At 36.1% G+C, this 21,152-nt stretch overlaps 1 protein-coding gene across 2 annotated transcripts in view; it reads left to right on the plus strand.

The window, feature by feature from the left end:
* Positions 1-21,152, plus strand: part of LOC134661914 (WD repeat-containing protein 47) — a 91,877-nt gene that overhangs the window by 15,211 nt on the left and 55,514 nt on the right. Inside the window, exons 1-2 of one of the 2 annotated variants that reach the window (XM_063518162.1) lie at positions 10,785-11,160; positions 11,694-12,114. The exons of the other annotated variant lie outside the window; for it this stretch is intronic. Of the exons in view, the coding sequence (XP_063374232.1) occupies positions 10,916-11,160; positions 11,694-12,114 (666 nt within the window). The 5' untranslated portion in view covers positions 10,785-10,915. Of the gene's footprint in view, positions 1-10,784; positions 11,161-11,693; positions 12,115-21,152 lie in introns of those variants that run through there. 2 annotated transcript variants of the gene reach the window in all.

Raw genomic sequence — 21,152 nt, forward strand, 5'->3', positions numbered from 1 at the left:
AAACTCGCATGCGAGTTGTCGCACCGTCTAAATGAGCCCTAATGCGCGCAGCTTAGCACGTACGCCAGTGTGGGATTGTCGATCTTCATTTTGATAAGCTGTGGGCCCCACGGGGACGCGGCCCCAACTGACCTTTGATACTACGAACATATTTTAAGAGGGAAATGGCATGGGAAGCATTATAACTTCGATGACTGTGTGTTTAGTTTTTGTTATATCGAAACAATTTCGAGGCGTAGTGAGTATTACAATCGTATATCTACTATCGCCAATCGAAAAGTAAAAATGTAACGTGATGACGATGGTGTGGCGAAAATTAATAATTTACATACATTATATAAGTTTCGATTGGAATTTTATATTGTATACAATTTTGTCAAATATAGCTACAGCCTACAGCTCATAAAAAGATGGTGGACGGTCTATTGATGCCTACTTTTTTCATTTTTTTTATCTCCTCTCGTCTGGCACCATCCGGTAGCCGTGTGACTTCGACGTGTAGCCTTACGTAACGGAAAAATAGTCATACTTGTCGCTATATTCATCCTTGTCGCGATATTCATACTTGTAGCCATATTCATACTTGTCGCCATATTCGTTATTGACGCAATATTCATACTTGCGGCAATATTCAGACGTGTCGCCTTACGGTATGTATGGGAAAAATATTAAGTAATCTGTTTTTAAAGCAATACACCTTATCTCTTTCAAGGTCGCAAAACAATGGGACGCCCGCCCTGTGAATGCTAAAAGGTGTCAATTTCTTGAGCCGAATCAAGCCCCAGTATTACTAAGAATCTATTATGTTTATTGAAATTCTTTCCTAACATAATATATCAGTTATCACAAATAACGTCAACAATAGTTACGAGCGATTAGATCTAGTTTGTTTTACTCCCACGGCTCAACTGATAGTCGTAAATTAAAAAGGATAACTCTATCGGAGACTAGTTGAAAACAAAGACTGGTATCTATACCAAATGTAGCTCGTCGTTATTGTAGATGACGTCATATAGCGAGGTATCTGATGCAAATATTTTGTCTTCATGTCTGCTACTTCATCTGCGTAGACTTATCTGGAAACAAAGTGTTACATTACGTACGTACACCAGACTTGCTAGCATCAGTTGCGTTCTCGCGCGCGATTCCATACATCTTGCGCGACTTCAAATATAAACTCAAGCGCGAGAACGTAACTCACGCTACACGGTCAGTACCTCGTACGTACTCTTGACGATAAACAGCTCAACTTTTAAGTTTACTTGAGATTATTATTTACGTGGCTCTGACAATACTATCTCCTTCGTATATTTTCTGCGTAGTTCACTCCAAGGCCCTGCCTAGAAAGCTGCAATTTATGCTGCAGTAACTTCATCGTAATTAAAATCGTTAAGAGAAACTCATGGTGACTTTTTCCAGCGTAATAGCAGCGCTTTAGGAAGGATTACCTACGCTTAAAACGCAGTTTCAGTTAACATTTTCTAGCTTTTCGTCCATTATAATTTCCATACTGTTTTACTTAATTCTAATTACTATACTTACAGTCAAAACAAAAGTAATGTTAATGTAATTATTTAACCTTACGTCTAGTGTCTGCATGGTCCACATATTAAATGCTTGGCGACTTATTTTGTAACAAATAGCCTCGTAACTAATTTCCGTTCATATTAAACTAAATGTTTATTTTCCTAACAGTTTGTATTAGGTATGCTAATTTGACTATTAATTTAATAGCTGACGGCGCCATTGCATCTATTTAAGTTTTTCGAGTTTGTTATTGGAGCAGTTACGTAAAATAATCTGATTATTAGGTATACGCCTTCTTAATGGACTTCACGAAAGGAATTATGATTTAATTTAACATATTAATTAAGAACAAACTTATTAAATATTCATTGAGATATATGCGTAACCATCAGCGGCTTAGAGCATTAAGTGTGATTTTCTTTCTTGGTTATATGATGTTTAAGCCAAAACATATTTGCGTATACTTGTATACAATGCCGTTGAGAAAAATGTAAAACTCTAAATAAATTTCAGCTACATTTACTTTTTGCTGTACAGTCAGCAGCAAAAATAGCTAAGCGGGTAAGGCGTTCAAAATAGCCTGCACACGCTCTTAAAGGTGTATAGGTACCCTTAACAAGTTGCTTTCATAGCGAACACGTTACCCGCCAAGTTACGTTACTTTGTAGTAAAATTTTAAGAACTCGATCTCGCAGAGTGGAATATTTTGAAGTATTAAATAATTCATAATTATTTAGGTACCTACAGTTTTTATTCGAAGTCCACGTTTTAATCCCATAAATTGGATTAAAAAAAAAATTACACGAATATTCGCGTCTTAGGAATTCGGAAACAACTTGAATCAAAGTGACTCAACTTATTAGAATAATCGAAAACATTACGGACACCTCTCTTTTTTAATCCAGGGGATGATCCTTTAGTTAGATTACTTGTGCTGACACTATATTTTTTTTAGACTGCAAATAATAAACCCTCATCTAAATATGAATGCGAATTCAGATTATATTTTTATATAAATGACCTCATTTGCGTTTTCAATGCTTAATCTATACTAACGTGACCTTTTACTAACGCCTTCCACATTATTAATAAACGTGCTATTTATAAAAAAGGTTCCAACACCCGGGTCCTTTTATATCTCCCGTACTTCCGATAGTAATCCATTTAGCCCGTAGTTGTAGCTTTTGTTCTCATTTCTGAGTGGGTGTAATTTAATTCTCTCAGAACTTATCACCCAGTCAAGGAACCGTGAAATTTGTGAATTAATCGTATTAGACGCACCAGTTAATCAGGTCTGTTGTTATTAAAGGAACTATGAATTCTAAACACCTATACATATATTAGTTTTCATCAAGTTATAGGTTAAAACGAAACCTCACCTTGTTGTTTTAAGTATTCTGGCAAATAAAATAGAATTCTGATTCTGAAATCCAACCATTTGTAACGGCGTCCTACTTAAATCCCTTTTATTGCCATTGTATTAATGTTATTTTCTGAGCAACATAACTGTTATTATTCATTAGTGGAAACTGTGTGGCTTGTGAATGTGTTATCTGATTTACTATATGTGTTGTTTTTGCCTGTTTGTTTCTCAAAGGTTAAATAAATAAATTTATATCAGGTACGACATTTTTACAACTATAGTATCCGCAGAATTAAGTGGCGAGCAGGGTCATAAACGTCACTATTGTTGTTACCGGTACCTGCACTATTGTTGCACGGCCCGCTCCATAAGGCCGTGCAGGTGCGAAAGAGATAGCGTGATCCCGATGATTTATGACCGTGCTCGCCACTTAATTCTGCGGATATTATAGTTACCTACTAACCCATATTCATTGCTTTGTGCGTTTGGACTTTATTTCATGGCAAACAGATATAGCAAGATTTACTTGAAAATAATTTTATTTTCGGCTCTCATTTGAATTCAGTCAAACATTTACGGTTTGTATGTAGCAGTCTTATTAACAGTCACTCCTCATACAAACTTGAGTAATAATTAAATTCGGAAATTGGTTTAAGGCGTCGGAGTTATTCAATTGTGTGACTTGAAATTCCGGACCGCACCCCTAAGATCTATAATCTCGCCCATCACATGTTAATTGAGGTGTCTAAGGAAAGACATAATGTAATAATTTTTTCTTAAAAAAATGCACATTTTAATGTGATTGAGAAAAACAAATGCATATAAACTTACTTTGCTCAAGATTATACACTGTTTTTTTTTTCTATAAAAATATCGCTGCTTCTACGTAACGGGTACGGAGTGCTGTTACTGCTAAAAGACCACTTTATTTGCCTGAGCTCCTGTGTCTGCGGCATATAAAACCTTTTGAAGAGTAAAATGGTTTTGAATGGGTTTTGCTTAGGCTTAACTCACCTTAACATGTTTGCGGAGCTTGTATAAATTAATCAATAATCATTATGATTGGATGTAAAGAAAAATATAATAAGCGCGAAAAACCTTAGGGTAGCCCTTATCAGGCGGTCTAGCATGAGTTGCGTTCTCGCGCGCGTGAGATGAAGCGTATATCTTGCGCGAATTCAAGTAGCGCGCGAGAACGCAACTCATACTAGACCGGCAGATAGAACTATCCATGTCATGTATCCATTGCAAAGATACGTCCATTTGGATGACTTGCGCGAGGAAAGGGATCTCTGTTTAGTTATCTTAGATTTGCGTGTGCTATATGTATATCGGTGGTTCGGCCACATAGCGCTAATGCCATTATCGACAATGGGTAAACTATGCTCTCAGTGGGTGGGTAACCTTTATTGGCCTAAAGTTAAACCTTAATATTACATATTGCTAACTTATGGCATTACTAGCTTTTGCCCGCGACTTCGTCTGCGTGGAATAAGGAATTTGGGTACCTTACTTTTCAAACAAATCTGTTTTTTATTCATTCCCAAATTGATCCACTATACATTTCCACCCCATTTTTTACACCCTTAAGGGATGATTTCGGGAATAAAAATTATACTATATCCTTCCCAATAGCTCAAACTGTATACCAAATTTCAACTAAATCGGTTCTGCGGTTTAAGCGTGAAGAAATAACAGACTGACAGATAGACAGACATAATACTTTCGCATTTATAATATTAGTATGGATTATGTTTACAGGAGAAAACGAAATGATTATTTTGGCCCGCCCTTTTGAAATTATATTTGAATATTTTGAACCATACTTTTATGTTTTCCACAATTTGGTAAACTGACATGTTTCATTTATGCGTCGCGCAAATTTTTCTTAAGTAAGTATAGAGGTATTAATTGCAAATTATTTATAGAGAACAAACTGCGCGTTGGATACTATTTTATTTAAAATCAATCTCCATCTAATTTGATCGTAATTTACTCGTATTGCCGCGTAAACACCGACTTCCTGAAACGGTTAAACGACAGCTATACTAACATTTATATTTATTTAATTACTTGATTGCAGACCCACGCGCCAGCTGCGCGTAGTTTGACAATTAATTGTGACTATACGGTTGGTAATTATAATTATGGTTAATTTTAGTGTTCGGATACCTACTTTGAAAATTTTGTGTTGGATAGTCACACCATTCTAACTATTCTAAGTCTATGAGGGGAGGCTGAAATGTTAGCGTCCTAAGCTAGAAAAAAAAAAGAAAAAAAAAACCACAATGCTACTTTTTTCCCCGCCTCTTTGGCAGTTTAAATATTGCCGCCATTACTAACGATTAATAATTAACATTTAGGTACTTTAATACTCTCTTTCATTATTTTTCTAAGGCCGAAGAAGTTTTTAGCCGCCTACTACTGCTTATTGCATACTGGATTAAATGTAAATACCGTAACCATACTGATACTGATATACTTAGTATTTTCGAATGTTTGCTTTTTTTAAAAGGCTTGGGCTATGCTGCAACCCGAGTAATACGATCCCGGCATTTTTTTAGAAATACCTTGCGGTTGTGTTGTAAGTCTTTGGGAAAATGTACACGAAAATGTATTACCGCTACCGATTTTATGTACGAACTTGGAGAATGAAATCGGGACTGTAATAAGAAGTGGCCCAGTAAAAAAGTAGCTGTGAATTATATGGTATATTTTTATGCTAATTATGAAGTAGTTTTTTTTTGTAATTTAGTTAAATAAGTACTATAAAATAAAAATATAAAATAAAATAATATCGATAAATATGAGATATAAACAATTTAATTAAAACAAATAATAAAAAGCCTTAAAATAAATATTACAAACTAAAATAAAAAACTAGAATTAAAAACTAAGCATAAAAATAAACTATAGATAAAAAATTTGGCCCAAATCGCCGTCCATTGGCAGCGTGCTCAGAAGGCTGGCAGCATTGTCACGTTGTATGGCAATGCTGATCCGCTGTGCTAGATACGAGGGCATGGCATGAGTGGTGGGGATAACTGACAGAACGGGATAGTCTTATGTATCTTTCACTAGGAGTAGCAGAGAAAGCGCTATTATTGTTTGTCTTTGTCAGAGTCTCATATTTTTTTATTCCCCACCGTAGTTTATGGTGGGATACAAACAATGCGTAAACGTCAAATTGGTGTGAAACATATGAACAGTGCAAAGATTATCAGGAAAAATATTGAAATCAGTGTTTCGTGTGCATGTAGTAGTACTTAACAATTCAACAAATATGGTGAATTGCTCAGTTTTGAGCTGTACAAGTGACTGCCGGCAAAAACAGGACAACGTAACATTTTACAGGTAAATACAGTATTTTATACTTCGGTCACATTATCATGCTTAGTAACAGCATCCTACAATCTATATCAATTAAAATCTGAGTAGAAAAAGCATTTACAGTAAATAATAACTCGGTAAAAAAATTAACCTATAAATATTTCCTGATAAATTAACCGACCAAATTACGTACGCATATTGACAGTAAGCCGTCACCCATATAAGTTACTCTATGCGTCACCCTTTTAATAACGTGTATTCAATTTAGTCGCATAGCTATTATTCGAGGGATACCAGCCCGCGATGCATATCATTACCCCAAAATTCGGGTATTTTGTATTTTAATAAAAATTTTATAAATAATTTTGCTGTAGAACTGGACATATACGAACAATAAAATTGAACTGTGTTTAAATTAGAATGTAAATTATATTTATTTAAGCATTACGGATTCTTTCTAACGTTATAGGGGGTTTTGCCACGACTCAGAGAATCTAATTCTATGATATGCTGCAGGCACTAATTCTTAATTTTGCAATAAGAGTGACAGATTACAAAATGAATATTTCGTTTATTACCTCCAGATTTCCACAAGATGCAGGCACGCGTGCTAAATGGATTTTAGCAACCGGAAGGAGAAACTGGGCACCGACGCAAAACTGCCGGATATGCTCAAAGCATATTACGAAAACCTACCTTTTCTATTTGTTTCAAGTAAATATTTTGCATTGTTTTCTTACTTTATTTGCGTGATGTACTCACAACTATACCTACGGGTAATTTATATTATAATTAAGTAACCTATTTACTTTTCATTGTAATAGTCAACTTAGTAACGTATGAAACTTTAGGCCTATTTTTAGTCATTTTTGTAAGACTTATTTGTAAAAGGCTGTTTGTTTTCTAAATAAATTAAAAAAAAAAGAAAATTGGCCCTTTGATATTTTATTTATCGCTGCGTCTTACGTAGGCGAACAACTCGCGAACGTGATTAAAATTACCCCAATATTTGATAATATTGGGGTATTTTTACCTAGATGGTATCCCCGGGTTTGTGACGTCATCTATGTCTATCCCTTACGGGGGCACGCGGTAGGCCACATCTATAGAAATACTACCATCTATGGCTAGATATGACCCAACTCTCTCAGGTCACGCGTCAATCCCACCAACCTGCGGCTACATTCCTTAAAAACGGCTCATATATGCAACCACTATTTATGGTTGCATATTTGCGCCGCTTGAGGACCTCGGCCGAATTGGCAGCCGAGCCAGCCTTAACTGCAGTGCCATGGAGATGGGACAGTGCTAGAGTATCGGCACAGGTTGCGTCCCAAACCAGCGGCTGACCCATCTTCCAGGCACGGGGGTCATTTTTGAACAACGAGAGAATATGAGATTGTTTGAGTTTTCTTATTTTTATTGCAATGTATTTGTAACTTTTTGAACAGTACAATTTGATAATATTTGTTGGCCGTTTTCTACAATCTAACCTATGACAGAGGTTTTTCTATGGAAGACACATCTCTGTAAAAATGGCAAATATACAAAAGTAGAAATTCCATGAAACTACCTCAAAGTGAAGTCAAATAAAAAATGTTTTATATAGAACGAAAAATAATTTAATGTATTAATTCGCTTATCAAACTTACAGAAAAAACGATGTGTATGAGAAATACCTTATAATTTAATTTCCTTCAAAAGTGTCATGAGAGATGTAATATAAAACGCGAAAACTCTAATTCACCCGTTTTATATTAAATACGAGTGTATTTAATTGTAAAGAATAGTATCTACAGATCACTATAGAAATGAACTGCTTACAAATTATTACAAAATAAAATGAAAAATCCACATAATGTGCTGCTCCTTTTTTTCCGGACCACTCCTTATGTGAAATATTTATTCAGAATCAGAATCAGAATGCATTTATTCGTTATAACATAGGTACATTGTATAGGTCTTATAGTTAAAGCATAATTGCGAACGCTATGTTTTGCCGCTAGGCGTACGAATTTTTTTACCTATATTATATATAAACTAAATTAAACATGCACAATTCCAAGGTATTCATGCTCCATTAGTCAAATCAATTAAGTACAAAATTAGAACAGAAAGATAATTCACAAAAATAATTTAAAACTATAAATATTTAAGAATGTCAACAATAATATTTTTAAAGAATACTAAAATTGTCAAAGATGGAAAACGAGCTATAAATCATTATCATTCAAGAACTGCTGTACACTGTAGTAACATTTCTTGATTAGCAGTGATTTTAAAGTCTTCTTAAAATGTACAATATTTAATTCTTTTATAGTGTTCGGTGTTTTATAGTGTTATTGCAGGGAATGTTCACTAAAATTTTGTGAGAGTAATATCGGAATGTTTTCCTCAAAGTCAACTTCCTGGTGTTATATTAAATAATCACTGAGCAGATTAAAAAAGAAACGAGAAGGAATTGGGAACAATATTTTTACGGAGGAGGTTTTTTTTATAGAAGTACTCATAATCACTAAAAATCGCTAATATTCAAAACCAATGTAAAGGGACATTTGGTCCTTTAATTAGTAATGGAAGCCGTTTTCTTACGATCTAATAAAAACAAAGCGTTTCTAATAACATGGGAAATGACCGTTCATTTAGACGAAGCGCAATCAAAACTGTTACGATATCGCAATGACACTTTTTTTAGGGTTCCGTACCCGTAAGAAAAAACGGAACCCTTATAATGATCACTTTGTTGCCCGTCCGTCCGTCTGTCTGTCAAGCCCCTTTATCTTGGGAACGTGTGGAGGTATTGAGTTGTAATTAAAACCATATACTTACTCGTCTTACTCTGGTCTACGCGGTCCCTTGAAGCTGTAAAAAAAAACAAACAAGTTAACATAAAATAATGATACGGCCGTTTATGCTGCAAAAAACGTAGATTTAGAGTTTTCGACACCTCAAGGGAATCAACATCTATATATTAGTTACCGTTGACCTAGAACTATGAAATTTGGCAAGTAATATCGTCTTACACTACAAGTTCAGGAAAACATCTCAAAGTTAAATTTGTAAAAAAAGTTAAATTTTGTACGGAACCCTCAGCGAGCGACTCCGACTCGCACTTGTCCGGTTTTATATAAACGAAAGTTATTTAGAACGAATCGACGGTCGTCACAACTGATTGCTCCGTGTCGATTAGGTTCAATATGAAAATTATTTCGGTAAATAAAAATGTCGTGAGGTAAGTGGCCCGATCTCAATATCATGGCCCAATTTCCCCTTCTGATTATTGAATGTTTTGATAAGACTCGCTTTCGTAAAAAATGTGTTTACGCCTTAATGTCATGGGAGCAGATAGCCAACCGGACGCCGGAATTTTTAAGGTGCAACCGGAAAACGGCTAAGATGAACAGATGATTATGAAAATGATTACATATTAAGTACAATATCTGGGAGACAAAAACATATAAAATCTCCAAAATTAGCGTTTTCCCAGAGATAACACCAAATACCAAATTTCATCGAAATCGTTAGAGCCGTTTCCGAGATCCCCGAAATATATTTATATTAAATACCTAAATAAATAGCAAGAATTGCTCGTTTAAAGGTATTAGATTATTACAAAGCGTTTTTCAGCTAGTTTCTGTTGATTTTCACTCGGGTCTTTTCGAAATGGGTTAAGTTTTTGGATTTGTTCGGTAGAAACGATTTTTATACGGCTGAGATATAAGCTGGAAACAAATTATCGGACGCGGCTGACGGACGCGGCTGACGCGCGCGACATAAAAGTGTGCACAGTCAGGAACATCCAGCGCGCCAGATTTCTGTCGGATGTCCGAAGGCTCAAGGTTACGTCCACGGCTTACCTCCGATAGTTTGCACAGTTCAGTGTATATTCATTATCTAGATATCTATAAGTCGCGGCTGTGAGCCGCGTCCGTCAGCCGCGTCCGATAATTTGTTTCCAGCTATATGTGTCAGAAAAATCCCGAATCGTGGTTCACTACTACTTGCTCCCTTGGAAGAATTACATAATTGAAGAATTACCTCGTTTTAAGAAACATTGTTTGTTTTTTTAGTCGAAAGTATGTCAACTAGGGAATAGGTACTTAAATCAAATTATTTTATGTAATATTTATTAATAATTATATATTCATTTACTTGGTCACTTTTTCTTTAGTGTATGATAATATATCTATTTCAGTTTATAAGTATGTCAACGTCTCTATTCCGATATCAAGGATCTTGATAAGTACCTACCCATGCCGGCTGATAATATTTTTGCATAACTGTTGAGATAAACTGGTTATAGAACGATCTTAGTATCAACCTACATTCTAAGTAGAAGCCGCATACTAAGACAATGTTTACATTTATTAATATTTAAAATTGCACGAACGTAGGTTTTTCTCAGTCGCGAGTACATCATTGCGACCTTGGCATGAACTTCCACCCACGGACTGCTTGTTTATTATTGATGGCTCTAAGTTGTGCTCTGGACCATTATTTACCTTGTCACTTACTTATTGTATATATGTAATTGTAGGACACGTCGATAATCGTACTTGCTCGCGCGCAGTGAGTCATCGTCGTTCGCGTTGTGCGCACCAATGCCGTCCGTTCTGTCCAGTCGCCTCGCAGCATACTTGGAGGGCGTACGTTAATACTTTGTTGTCTTTGTACTTCGCGATCGTGTCAGTGAAGATGAGTGTTGTGAAGAAGGTAGCTGCCATGCGTCAGCTGGACTCCATGTTTGGGAACATGAACTTGGAAGGGCGGCGCTCGCCTTTTGTCAGTTCGACCGTGGAGCACGATCCTCACTGTGATGTGCACGGAAGGCATGCCTGCAGCTCTCCTTATAGATCGTCTCTATACCTACACAGCAGCAGGGAATCCTCTCCTGGATACTACAGGGAGTCTGTGTCGCCGTCTAATGGGCTCATTATCAGGTAGGCGATAATGTTTATGTTATGATCTGACGCGCGCATCATAGCTTGTGTCCTGTCTATAAACAATGTTGTCTTTATGTCGCGACGAATGCGTTCCTCTGTTTCATCTCATCTTCTTAAGTGGCATTGCAAATGTATGTTGTAATTATGTTAATTATATTCCTAGAGATTCCTAGATATATCGCTCGTTTGATATAACACTACTAAAAATACTCATTTTAAACAGTAAAAAAAAGAGCAAAGTACAAAAAATATACTACCAATAGTTTTCAATACATCAAAGCATCAATAATTAGGTGTTTGTAGTATGGTTTTAATACTCTATACATGTATTTTAATTGTTATCCCGTATATAGTCGCGCCGGTTGATAAATTATTAAAATCGAATGCAACTGCTATCTTGGACAACGCTTTGTTCTTTCTACATTCTTTACATTTAACTTATTTAGAAAAAACAGGGCACAGGACTAAGATGATTAACGCTAATGAGATCCGGTAATACAAGTTGTTAAACCACGCATGTTGTTAAACAGGCGAAGAGATTCCTTGGGCCTGGCGGGGTCGCCCGCTCGCGAGATGGATCACCCCTCTTCGTTCCCGAGCATTCTGCGGCGCCCGCACAGCCCGTCCGTCACCCCTCCGCGCAGGGAGACACCCAGTCCCACCCAAAGATACAACAACAAAAGACACTCCATGGGATCATTTACAAACCTTGTCAACCGCGCAAACGTTGTAAACTACAACAGAAGAGACTCCCTCTCAAGCAACGGCATCAGGGACATGAAGAGAGATTACGTCGGCAGCAACTACTCCTTGTCCAGAAAGAGCTCCATCGATACAAAGAAATCCTCAACAGACTCGTTAGATAACTGGCACCTAAATTGGGACAGCGACAGGCACACTCCCATACCCACGATAGCGCATGAAGATACATTCTCATTCGGACATAACAAGGTACGGATTTATATAAATGACCTCCCCAGGGAGTTGTCTTTTCGATCGCGTTAACGGATTAAGTATGTTTTGTATGAATGTAACGCCTTATCGTCGTCGTCCTTTTAACAGACCAAAAGGGCGTAAAATTTGGTCAATATTGAGAACAACTCGAATTAAACTACAATGACGCTTTTGAGAAATTCACTGATGAATAAACAACATGAATTACCTCATCACCCCATTCGTCCAGAGTGAATAGGTAATTTATTTTGTGAGGAAAATGGACGAGTGTTCGTACAAATTGAGACTTATGGCTTATAATTTAACGTGAACAAGTGCAATTACAGATGTATTCATGTAGAGATCATGTTTATTATGTTTATTAGAATAGAATGTGTTTGAATAGAATATCGGATTTCCAATTTTAATTAACTTCTTTTGTTCTAAGATGATTTCTAATATTGATGCGCTGCTTCTTTTGAATAATGACGCAGCATTTCGTTTTAGATGATGTTAATGTTGTGCTCATTATTGTAACACTGTGGTTGCCGTGGGAAGTCGTGTCAAGGAGCGATCAAAGAATGTGTAAATATTTGCTTACAAAAAAGCAGTTATGTAGGAATAGTTCGTCGAAACCTGAGGTGTATACGGAACCGAAGTAATGAGGGTTCAATGGTTTTTGTCGTTCCGTTAATCTTCATCGAGCGTGAAGTTGCATTGCGTCGGAAAGAGTATTCGTTCCTTCCTATTCAATTGCGTGTCACGATGCAAGCAGCATGCACCGCTAACGCCGAATGCACTTAGTTCGTGCGGCTTTTTGCAAACAACCTATAATGTTTCAGGAAAAACCGCAAATTACTAGGCATACTACTAAGCATTTGTGTACGTTTTCATGGAAGTAGATAAATTATACACTGGACGCCGTCAAAAATTAACATCGTTACAAATATACTGAGAGATTTATGCTTTTGAACTAAAGGTCTCCATTAAAACGCAATCTAAAGCAAAGCGATTTGATGTCGAGGGCCTTTGACAAACTCAATAGGTATTTTAATTCCAATCTGTCACCAACAAAATGTCACCCAATCACGATCGTACTTCAATCAAAAGCTTCACTTGTTTCGAAGTATAAAAAAGAAAATATAAATACATTGGGCACGAGGCAAATTTGGCTTATTTAAACGACTTGCTAACCGATGAAAGAGTCTGTGCGGAAAGAGAAGAGTCGTGGATTGTATTGGGCCCCATACATTCCACGACTCTTCCCTTTCCGCACAGACTATTAACAAGCGGCTACCGTAAAAGTATAAAACTTTGCCATTTAATATAACTTTGCTCACCGCGTCACAGTGCAGTAAAAGCGAAATGACTTAAAAGTAGTTACAGATACACTTTCCTCAGAAAGTCACCGAAAACACCGAATACTTGGGGATCCGCGCTTAAGGCCCTCTATTCTTCGTTTCTACACTGAGCCGGACAACCTGTATAAAAACAAAGGCGGAATGCTGGCCGCCAGCTTCGACGCAAATTATGTTCACCCATGATGTATCGTTACGCTCGTGTGAATGTGGTTGATTAACCTTACATTCTGTATCGTCTTACCATTCTATTATTAACATTGTTGTACACAACAAACTAATACCATGTAGGCCGTATTTATGGATGTGTGTTCACTATTGAAATCTCATTGAATTTAATTAGTTCTACATATATGTATGATATTTACCAGTCGCTTTTCGGTGAAGGAAAACATCGTGAGGAAACCGGACTAATCCCTAAACGGGCCTAGTTTACCCTCTGGGTTGGAAGGTCAGATGGCAGTCGCTTTCGTAAAAACTAGTGCCCACGCCAATTACTGGGATTAGTTGCCAAGCGGACCCCAGGCTCCCATGAGCCGTGGCAAAATGCCGGGACAACGCGAGGAAGAAGAAGAAGATATATGTATGAACTGTAATAGTACATTATTGTCGAGGTTCGGAAATAGCTACTTGCAGGCTGAGGATTCGTTTTAAACGGACGACGTTGGGAGTCATATATAGTGCTTTTCTCAAAAATGGTGCAAGAAATAGAGATATTTTACAGAAGCAACGTTCTAATTTTCACTGAGAAAAGTAAAACCATTAATAAGATTTGCTTGCCGCCTTAAAAAAAAAATGTATTTTTCTGCTGAAAATACGTCAACGTATTCGAGACACCTAAATAGTCGCGGTACCAACATTATAATAATTTAAGTGCTGATCATCTGTTTGGCTGTTTAATGGACCTATGCCTTCATTTGATATGGCCATTTATAGTATTTTATGCAACCGTTGTTTAAGAGAGTTAAACAACGTTGCATACAATACTTTTTCTACGACCAAGCACATACTTTGAAATAAAATTGTAAATTTAACAAATATTTTTCATTCAAGAAGTAGCAAAGAATGGAGGGTACGGGCGGGAAAAGAATGAATGAAATAAAAAAAACATGTCTATGGTTCACTCATCTGTCAGAGATGACAGTTAAAATTAGGTTGGCAACAATGTATTTCATACAATATTTTTTAAGTGGTGATTACACGAAGTATCGTAAAAGTGCCAAAAAGATACTGCGTGTATGCACAAATACTTTTATGGGGAATAGACTAAAGACTTGTCTTGACAACTATAAGATAGGGGTTTAAAGGTGTATGCATGACCCTTTAAATGACAAATAAAAGTACGGGAGTAGAAAAAAGTTTTAAAAAGTTTGGAACTCGTTAAATAATGGAATTTGTATGCAACATTGCAGTCCCGAAATCGAGACTGCAATGTTTTTAACTTTTTAATTTTTTGAATGACCATAAACTACGCACTTCGCGATCTATTTTTTAACCGGCAACGTCGACTTTACCGTCCATTTTTGAGAAAAAGTTATTACTTATAACAAGCACTGAATTTGCACTGAACAATTAAACAAAAAAATCAATGCAAAGGACAACAAGAATAAGGAATGCGAGTAAGAAGAAAGAAAATAAGGAAGGACAATAGCCACTGATTTAACCAATTTATATGCTTTTCGTTACGCAATATTTAAAAAAAAAACTAACTTCACCTCGCGAAGTGGAGAATAGAATAACGACATAGCATTACAATTTTACATATTCAAATATAATATTGAATCTGTTTAAACAGCACTCAGCTGGTAAAGGTCAAGTGGATACTCGAATGGTCCGAGCGACAATGACTCAAGATCATCCTGCTAATCTGTTTGGCGAAATGTTTCAATACTTTCAATGACTCATCTCTTTCTGCGGCGGTGGACGTTGGACGTATCACGGTCATGGGGCATTCCATGGGTATGCAGTGCAGCTTACATACCTAACGCTACCCATTGAATGTTGTGAGGAATTTGACTTTTGATCTAACAGTGTTAAATTTATAAACCAAGGCGTGAAATAGACTAGTAAAGCCAGGTTTAGCTGTACATAAAGTGAAGGTCCGTAAATGCTACTTTTAGATAATAATATTGGAGTTTAAGTTGTAGGTAGGTAGGTACCTTTGAAGAAATGCATTTCGTTGAAAAAGAAGAAGGCTGGAATAGACTATATCTAAGTTGCCTTACACTCTACTGGCAATTTCCATTTTCCCTATTAGTATGTACTATATTGTACTGTCTATCTTATTTATCGTTCGTTAGAAACGAGAACGATTCAGTAAACGTATCAAAAGTCTTTACGACATTAAATATACTTTGCATTATTCATTACCATTAAAAGCGGTAGTAAAAAGTTTATATACCGTGGACAATCCGAGCGCCGAGAAACCGACTCCCATTCAAACGGAATCAATAGGCTAGTTGCTTTTAGGTAAATTACTGGTTTGTTTAATAGAGAAAACAGGAGTTTATTATGTTCTACTTTATTAAAAGTTTTATTGGTGACCAAAGGTTCATCTCATGAAGTTAAAGACCCCTAAGAGACATAACTGCAATAAATAAATTCAAATACCGCATAGCTAAATTAATATTTGTCATTTTATATTCTGTATAAACGTCTACTGCTGCAAAGATATGTGATGTCCTTTTATATTGTAACTAAAAATACGAGATTGGAAATTTAATGCAACAATCTTCATAGAAATTTGCTTATATCTTGCTTATAAATAGACATTTCATAGGAATGGTTTAGGCTTGCAAAATAACAACTGGCTCTCTACTGTGCCCTTTTAATAAGCCGCTATTTTCTAACGCAATCAAAACTACAGAATAGATGTAATAATGTGCAGAAGTTCCATTGTCTAACTAACTAAACGAAGTTAAACAGCTAAAAGTCACTTGTATGTTTTGTCATTTTTGTATACACAAAAGTGCGTAGGCCTAACCGGTCAGCAATGTATTTTTATGAGCAAGAATGTACGTCGTCAATTGTAGGTCTCTAGTTAGTTTTTACTCTAGCAAAATATTGATGAAATTGTTACTTGAGAATACTTAGAGGCCATATGGTGGCCATGCCGCGTGATATAACTAAAATAAGTCGAAATATTGTTGAAACACTATGTTGTAGATATGTCTGTCATTTGTCCTTCTCTCCCCGTGTAAGAAACGCGTCAAGATTGAGATCTTCTACTTTTTTCACATTATTAAAAAAAAACCGCGCAAGTATTATGTTTTCTAGGTCGCTTTACATGGCTCGCTTGGAGGCAGCGGCCGACCTATACCTCCTTTAATGGGCACGACGCCGCGCACCCGTTACCGGTCGGTACTAAATCATGACAATATTTACATTTGGTCTCACGACAGTTAACGCCTTTAACACTTATTTTCCGGATTTGCATAGCTACCGCCGTGTTGAAGATGTTTTCAACCTTTTTGCCTCCTTTGAAGCATGAAGCACATAATTATGTGGTACCTTTAATATTGTGATGTTTAAAAACTCTACGAGTATACGGTGTCTCGCAGGAAGTATATTTTCTCAATTTCTAACTTCCTGAGGTACAATCTGTACCCCAGGAACTTAGAAATTGAGAAAATAAATATGGCGCGTGCTCCGCGAGATATACAGCTTGTGACGTCACAGGCAGCACGGCTGCACCAAAAGATTGGAAAGATTCATAACAGAAAAATAAGTTATTCATAATTCACACTGTAAAAAATGCGTTCAAGCATATAGTTGCAATCTGGTTGCAATACATTTATTTTCTCGTTACATTATAAAAAATTGAATAATAATCATTTGGGCATACCGCCCTTATTGGCGCCGCTCTGGCCTCAGTTTGTCAAAAGGGAAGTAAACGTAGACCCACAAAAGTTTGCCATATCCATTTTGGCCATTTGGCGTTTCATTGTTTTGATTAGGTACACCCACTACTCACGCGGCATGAAGAAGAGTAGGTATAGGTACTTAGTTACCTACGAGTCTTTCTTGCGCTAATCAAAAGTAACGATTTGTTGATTAAATAAAGCGAGCGATCATTGTATAGTTTACTCGTAGTACTCTTCACATTTAAGTAATGTCCTTGACGACGCAATCGATTCAATAAAATTGCAATTTGCAATCATTCTTAACGTCAGCAACGTCGGAACAACAATCGGTGTGTCTAGTTTTTTACCCAAGTCATAGAGAAATAGGTTAATCTTTCTTATTACTCTATGCCCTAGTACAGTCACCAGCAAAAATATATGACTGTGGGCAGCCGTGCAAAAATATCTGATGCTCCATTGGGGGCATTAGTATATGACGACACTACCTCGGTAAAAATATGTGATGCTTTGTGGCCGGCAAAAACATCGTTAGTCTGTATCCGCATAAATATCTGATCGGGTGGCTTAAAAATATTTATCGACTGGCATAAATATCTCTTCACTGTGAATGCAAATACATGGGATGGCAGACGGACCGCCTATATATCTGACACGAAATTATGAAATATGTATGTCATCAATCGGCAAAAACGAATCATACCTGGATAGCATAGAGCCTTAAATTGTATGAAGTGATTTGACAATTCACGAAAAGAGTGCAGATTTGTCATTGCATATGTCTGTCTCGCGTATTTCATTTGCAATTTTAAATTGTGACATAATTCAGGTAGACTTTTAATAGAAGATGTGTAATAAAACTAATAAACCTCCTTCTTACATAAAAAAGGATGATAAAGAAGTCAACTTGTGGACTGTGACAAGGACAAACAATAATAGCGCTTTCGCTGCTACTCCTACTGAATGATACATAAGACTATCCCGTTCGGTCATTTCCCCCACCCCTCATGCCAAATCCAGTTATATACTAGATTCATGATATGATTGCAATACGTTCAAATTTACAAAAAAAATATTCCATCAAATCGATGATAGAATATAATGTGAGACAGACATATACAATGACAAGTCTGCACTCTTTTCGTGAATTGTCAAATAACTTCATACAATTTACGGCTCTATACCAAACATGTATGGTTCGTTTTTGAAGGTCGATAACATATTTGTGATTTTCCAACGTGTCAGATATTATAATAGGCGGTCCGTCGTCCATCCGATGTATTTGCTTTCACAGTGGAGAGATATTTATGCCAGATGAGAGTAATCAGATAATTTTGATTTTTATGAGTGATCAAATATTTTAAAGCGACCCGATCCGATATTTATGCGGATACAGACTAACGATATTTTTGCCGGCCACAAAGCATCACATATTTTTACCGAGGTAGTTTCGTCATATACTTATGCCTCCAATGGAGCATCAGATATTTTTGCACGGCTGCCCACAGTCATATATTTATGCTGGTGACTGTACAACATTGGAAAATGATCTACACAAGGCAAAGTAAGGCGACGGTAGAGGTGGGTAAATTTTCAGATTCTGTCAATTTACCCCATTTCACACACAAGCGCACTTCACGCACACTACCTCACTTTACTGGGACAGGTCATTGACCAGCAAGTTTTTTTAAGATAGCGTTTTGAGTTTAGTGGCCTCCTTTTAGGAAAAGCGTTCCATTGAAAGAAGAAAGAGAAACAATACATTTATTCTTGCTTTCCTTGTCTGTTCATGTCACACGTGACGTATTTAAATTCTAATAATTCATTTGGTTGTTGACAATTTTCTACATTATGGCTTTGTCGAGATACGCGTTTTCTAAAGTTAAACCGAATAAAACCAGATGTCATTAAGTCAGATGTAAAATTTTATTTACTACTCTATACGACTTTTCATAAGGCGCAAAATCAATTCAATGAGAATTTAAATAAATAAAGTTCCGGCAGGGTGCAAAATTTCAATAAGGCGGACAAAATAAAATTTGAAAATATATGGAAACAGTGTTGGCTAATGTACCCCTAATATCTTTACCGATTTACTTTTATGTGGTATGCCTTTTGTTTCGCTATTAAATTAATAAAATTAAAAAAAATATAATGAAGGTGTTGATAGTTACTTACGGCGGTAGGAGCGGCAATGAACTCCGTGCAGAGTAGAACGTTAGGTGCGTTGGGATAAGTGCATATATCTACTTATAATTCTTTGGCTGGTTGGTAACCCTGTATCTTTTATTTTTTGTTTTACTGTTATTAGGTTAAGGGAGTTTTAGGGAGTGAAAAAAAAAAGATTTTTGGATTTATGCGCTCGCGTGATTGCCGATCGATTATAATTAGACACAAGAACTTGTTTTTCACGCATCGAATGTAGATCCCTATGACACTTCCTCCAAGTCTCCTCTAATAATGTTTATACCTTATTTTAATTACAATGTACCTACATTAAATGTTACATTTTTAAATATTTTTTTGTGCTATACATACTTCAAAAAAATCACAATGGTCTTAAGTGTCACAGATCCTACTGGCGCTTAAGTCCTTTATGTCAATGTCTGCCTATTTTAATATGATAGTTATTTAAGTTTTATTTTAAGTTATCCTTAGCTATAAGTTTTAAATTGTTAAGATGTACTAACAAAATATGGACCATGTTTGTCTGAAATAAACGTTTTTTTTTTTTAATTATTCAAAAAAAAGAAACCGAATAATTATATCGAACTACCGAGTACCGAACCTCCTTACAAATGTTGATCAGAATCAGTTGAGAAATGTGATTTGCAAAGGAGAAGAATTCGGATATACGAAAGCATTTTTGCCCAAGTTGAAACGGAGACGGGTCTTTCCGCGTAACTCGGACATGACAACGAAAAAATAAACTATTGAATTTAGAATGTGTTTGAATGTAGAATAATCAAATGAGGGTAGCAGAACAAATTTTATAACCTTAAGTCAATAATAAGTCAACGGTTGTCATAATTTCCGACATTGTAAGTGCTGCTTGCGGAATCAACTACGAACGTAAAATAAGTGATTATAAATATTACGACTTTAATTGATTTTTACGCAAAGAAGAGGTAAGTAACCTTTATTTATCTGTTGTCTATTAAATTATTCACGCGTTACTTTGATTACAATTATCATAAGTTGAAAGAAAAATATGTAAGAGGTGAATGAAAATTGCATGTCGTTGAGTAACGTGAGTAACGTAAAAAACAATATTTTTCATTTACTGTACTGAAGTTTTGGACAAACGAACTTATATTGAACTATGTGTATGATTGGGCTTAGATGGTGTCATTCTCGCGGTTTATTTCTCCGCATAAGTGTTATTTTATAGAAATACATGACTTGAGATACTTGTAACGTGAGTCACAGTGAATCGCGTTGTTGCAACTGTAAAGCGAGTAACTAAATATTTGAATGTATTTTGTAGCTACAATGCCTCTATCAGCGGCAGAAAGGGCAAAAAGAAGAAGACAGAAGCTGAAAGACGACGGAAAGTACGAAGAGTATAAGAAAAAACATAGGCTTGCCGCCAAAAAATCAGGCAAAAGAAGAAGTTGCTAGATAACATGACTCAAAAAAAGAAAAACCAATTTATAAAGGATGAAAGAGAAAAAACCAGAAAAAGAGTTGAAAAACATATAGATCAAAGAAAAAAGCTGAATAAGCAAGAGCCTTAGATAGTTCAATTGCATCCTCATCTTCGATGTTAATTAATCGCCAAGCTTTGGGTAGAGCTAAATAACGTATCAGAAAAGTTCTAATTCTAATAATAATAAGT

Source organism: Cydia amplana, chromosome Z (genome assembly GCF_948474715.1).
Source record: "Cydia amplana chromosome Z, ilCydAmpl1.1, whole genome shotgun sequence".
NCBI lineage: Eukaryota > Metazoa > Arthropoda > Insecta > Lepidoptera > Tortricidae > Cydia > Cydia amplana.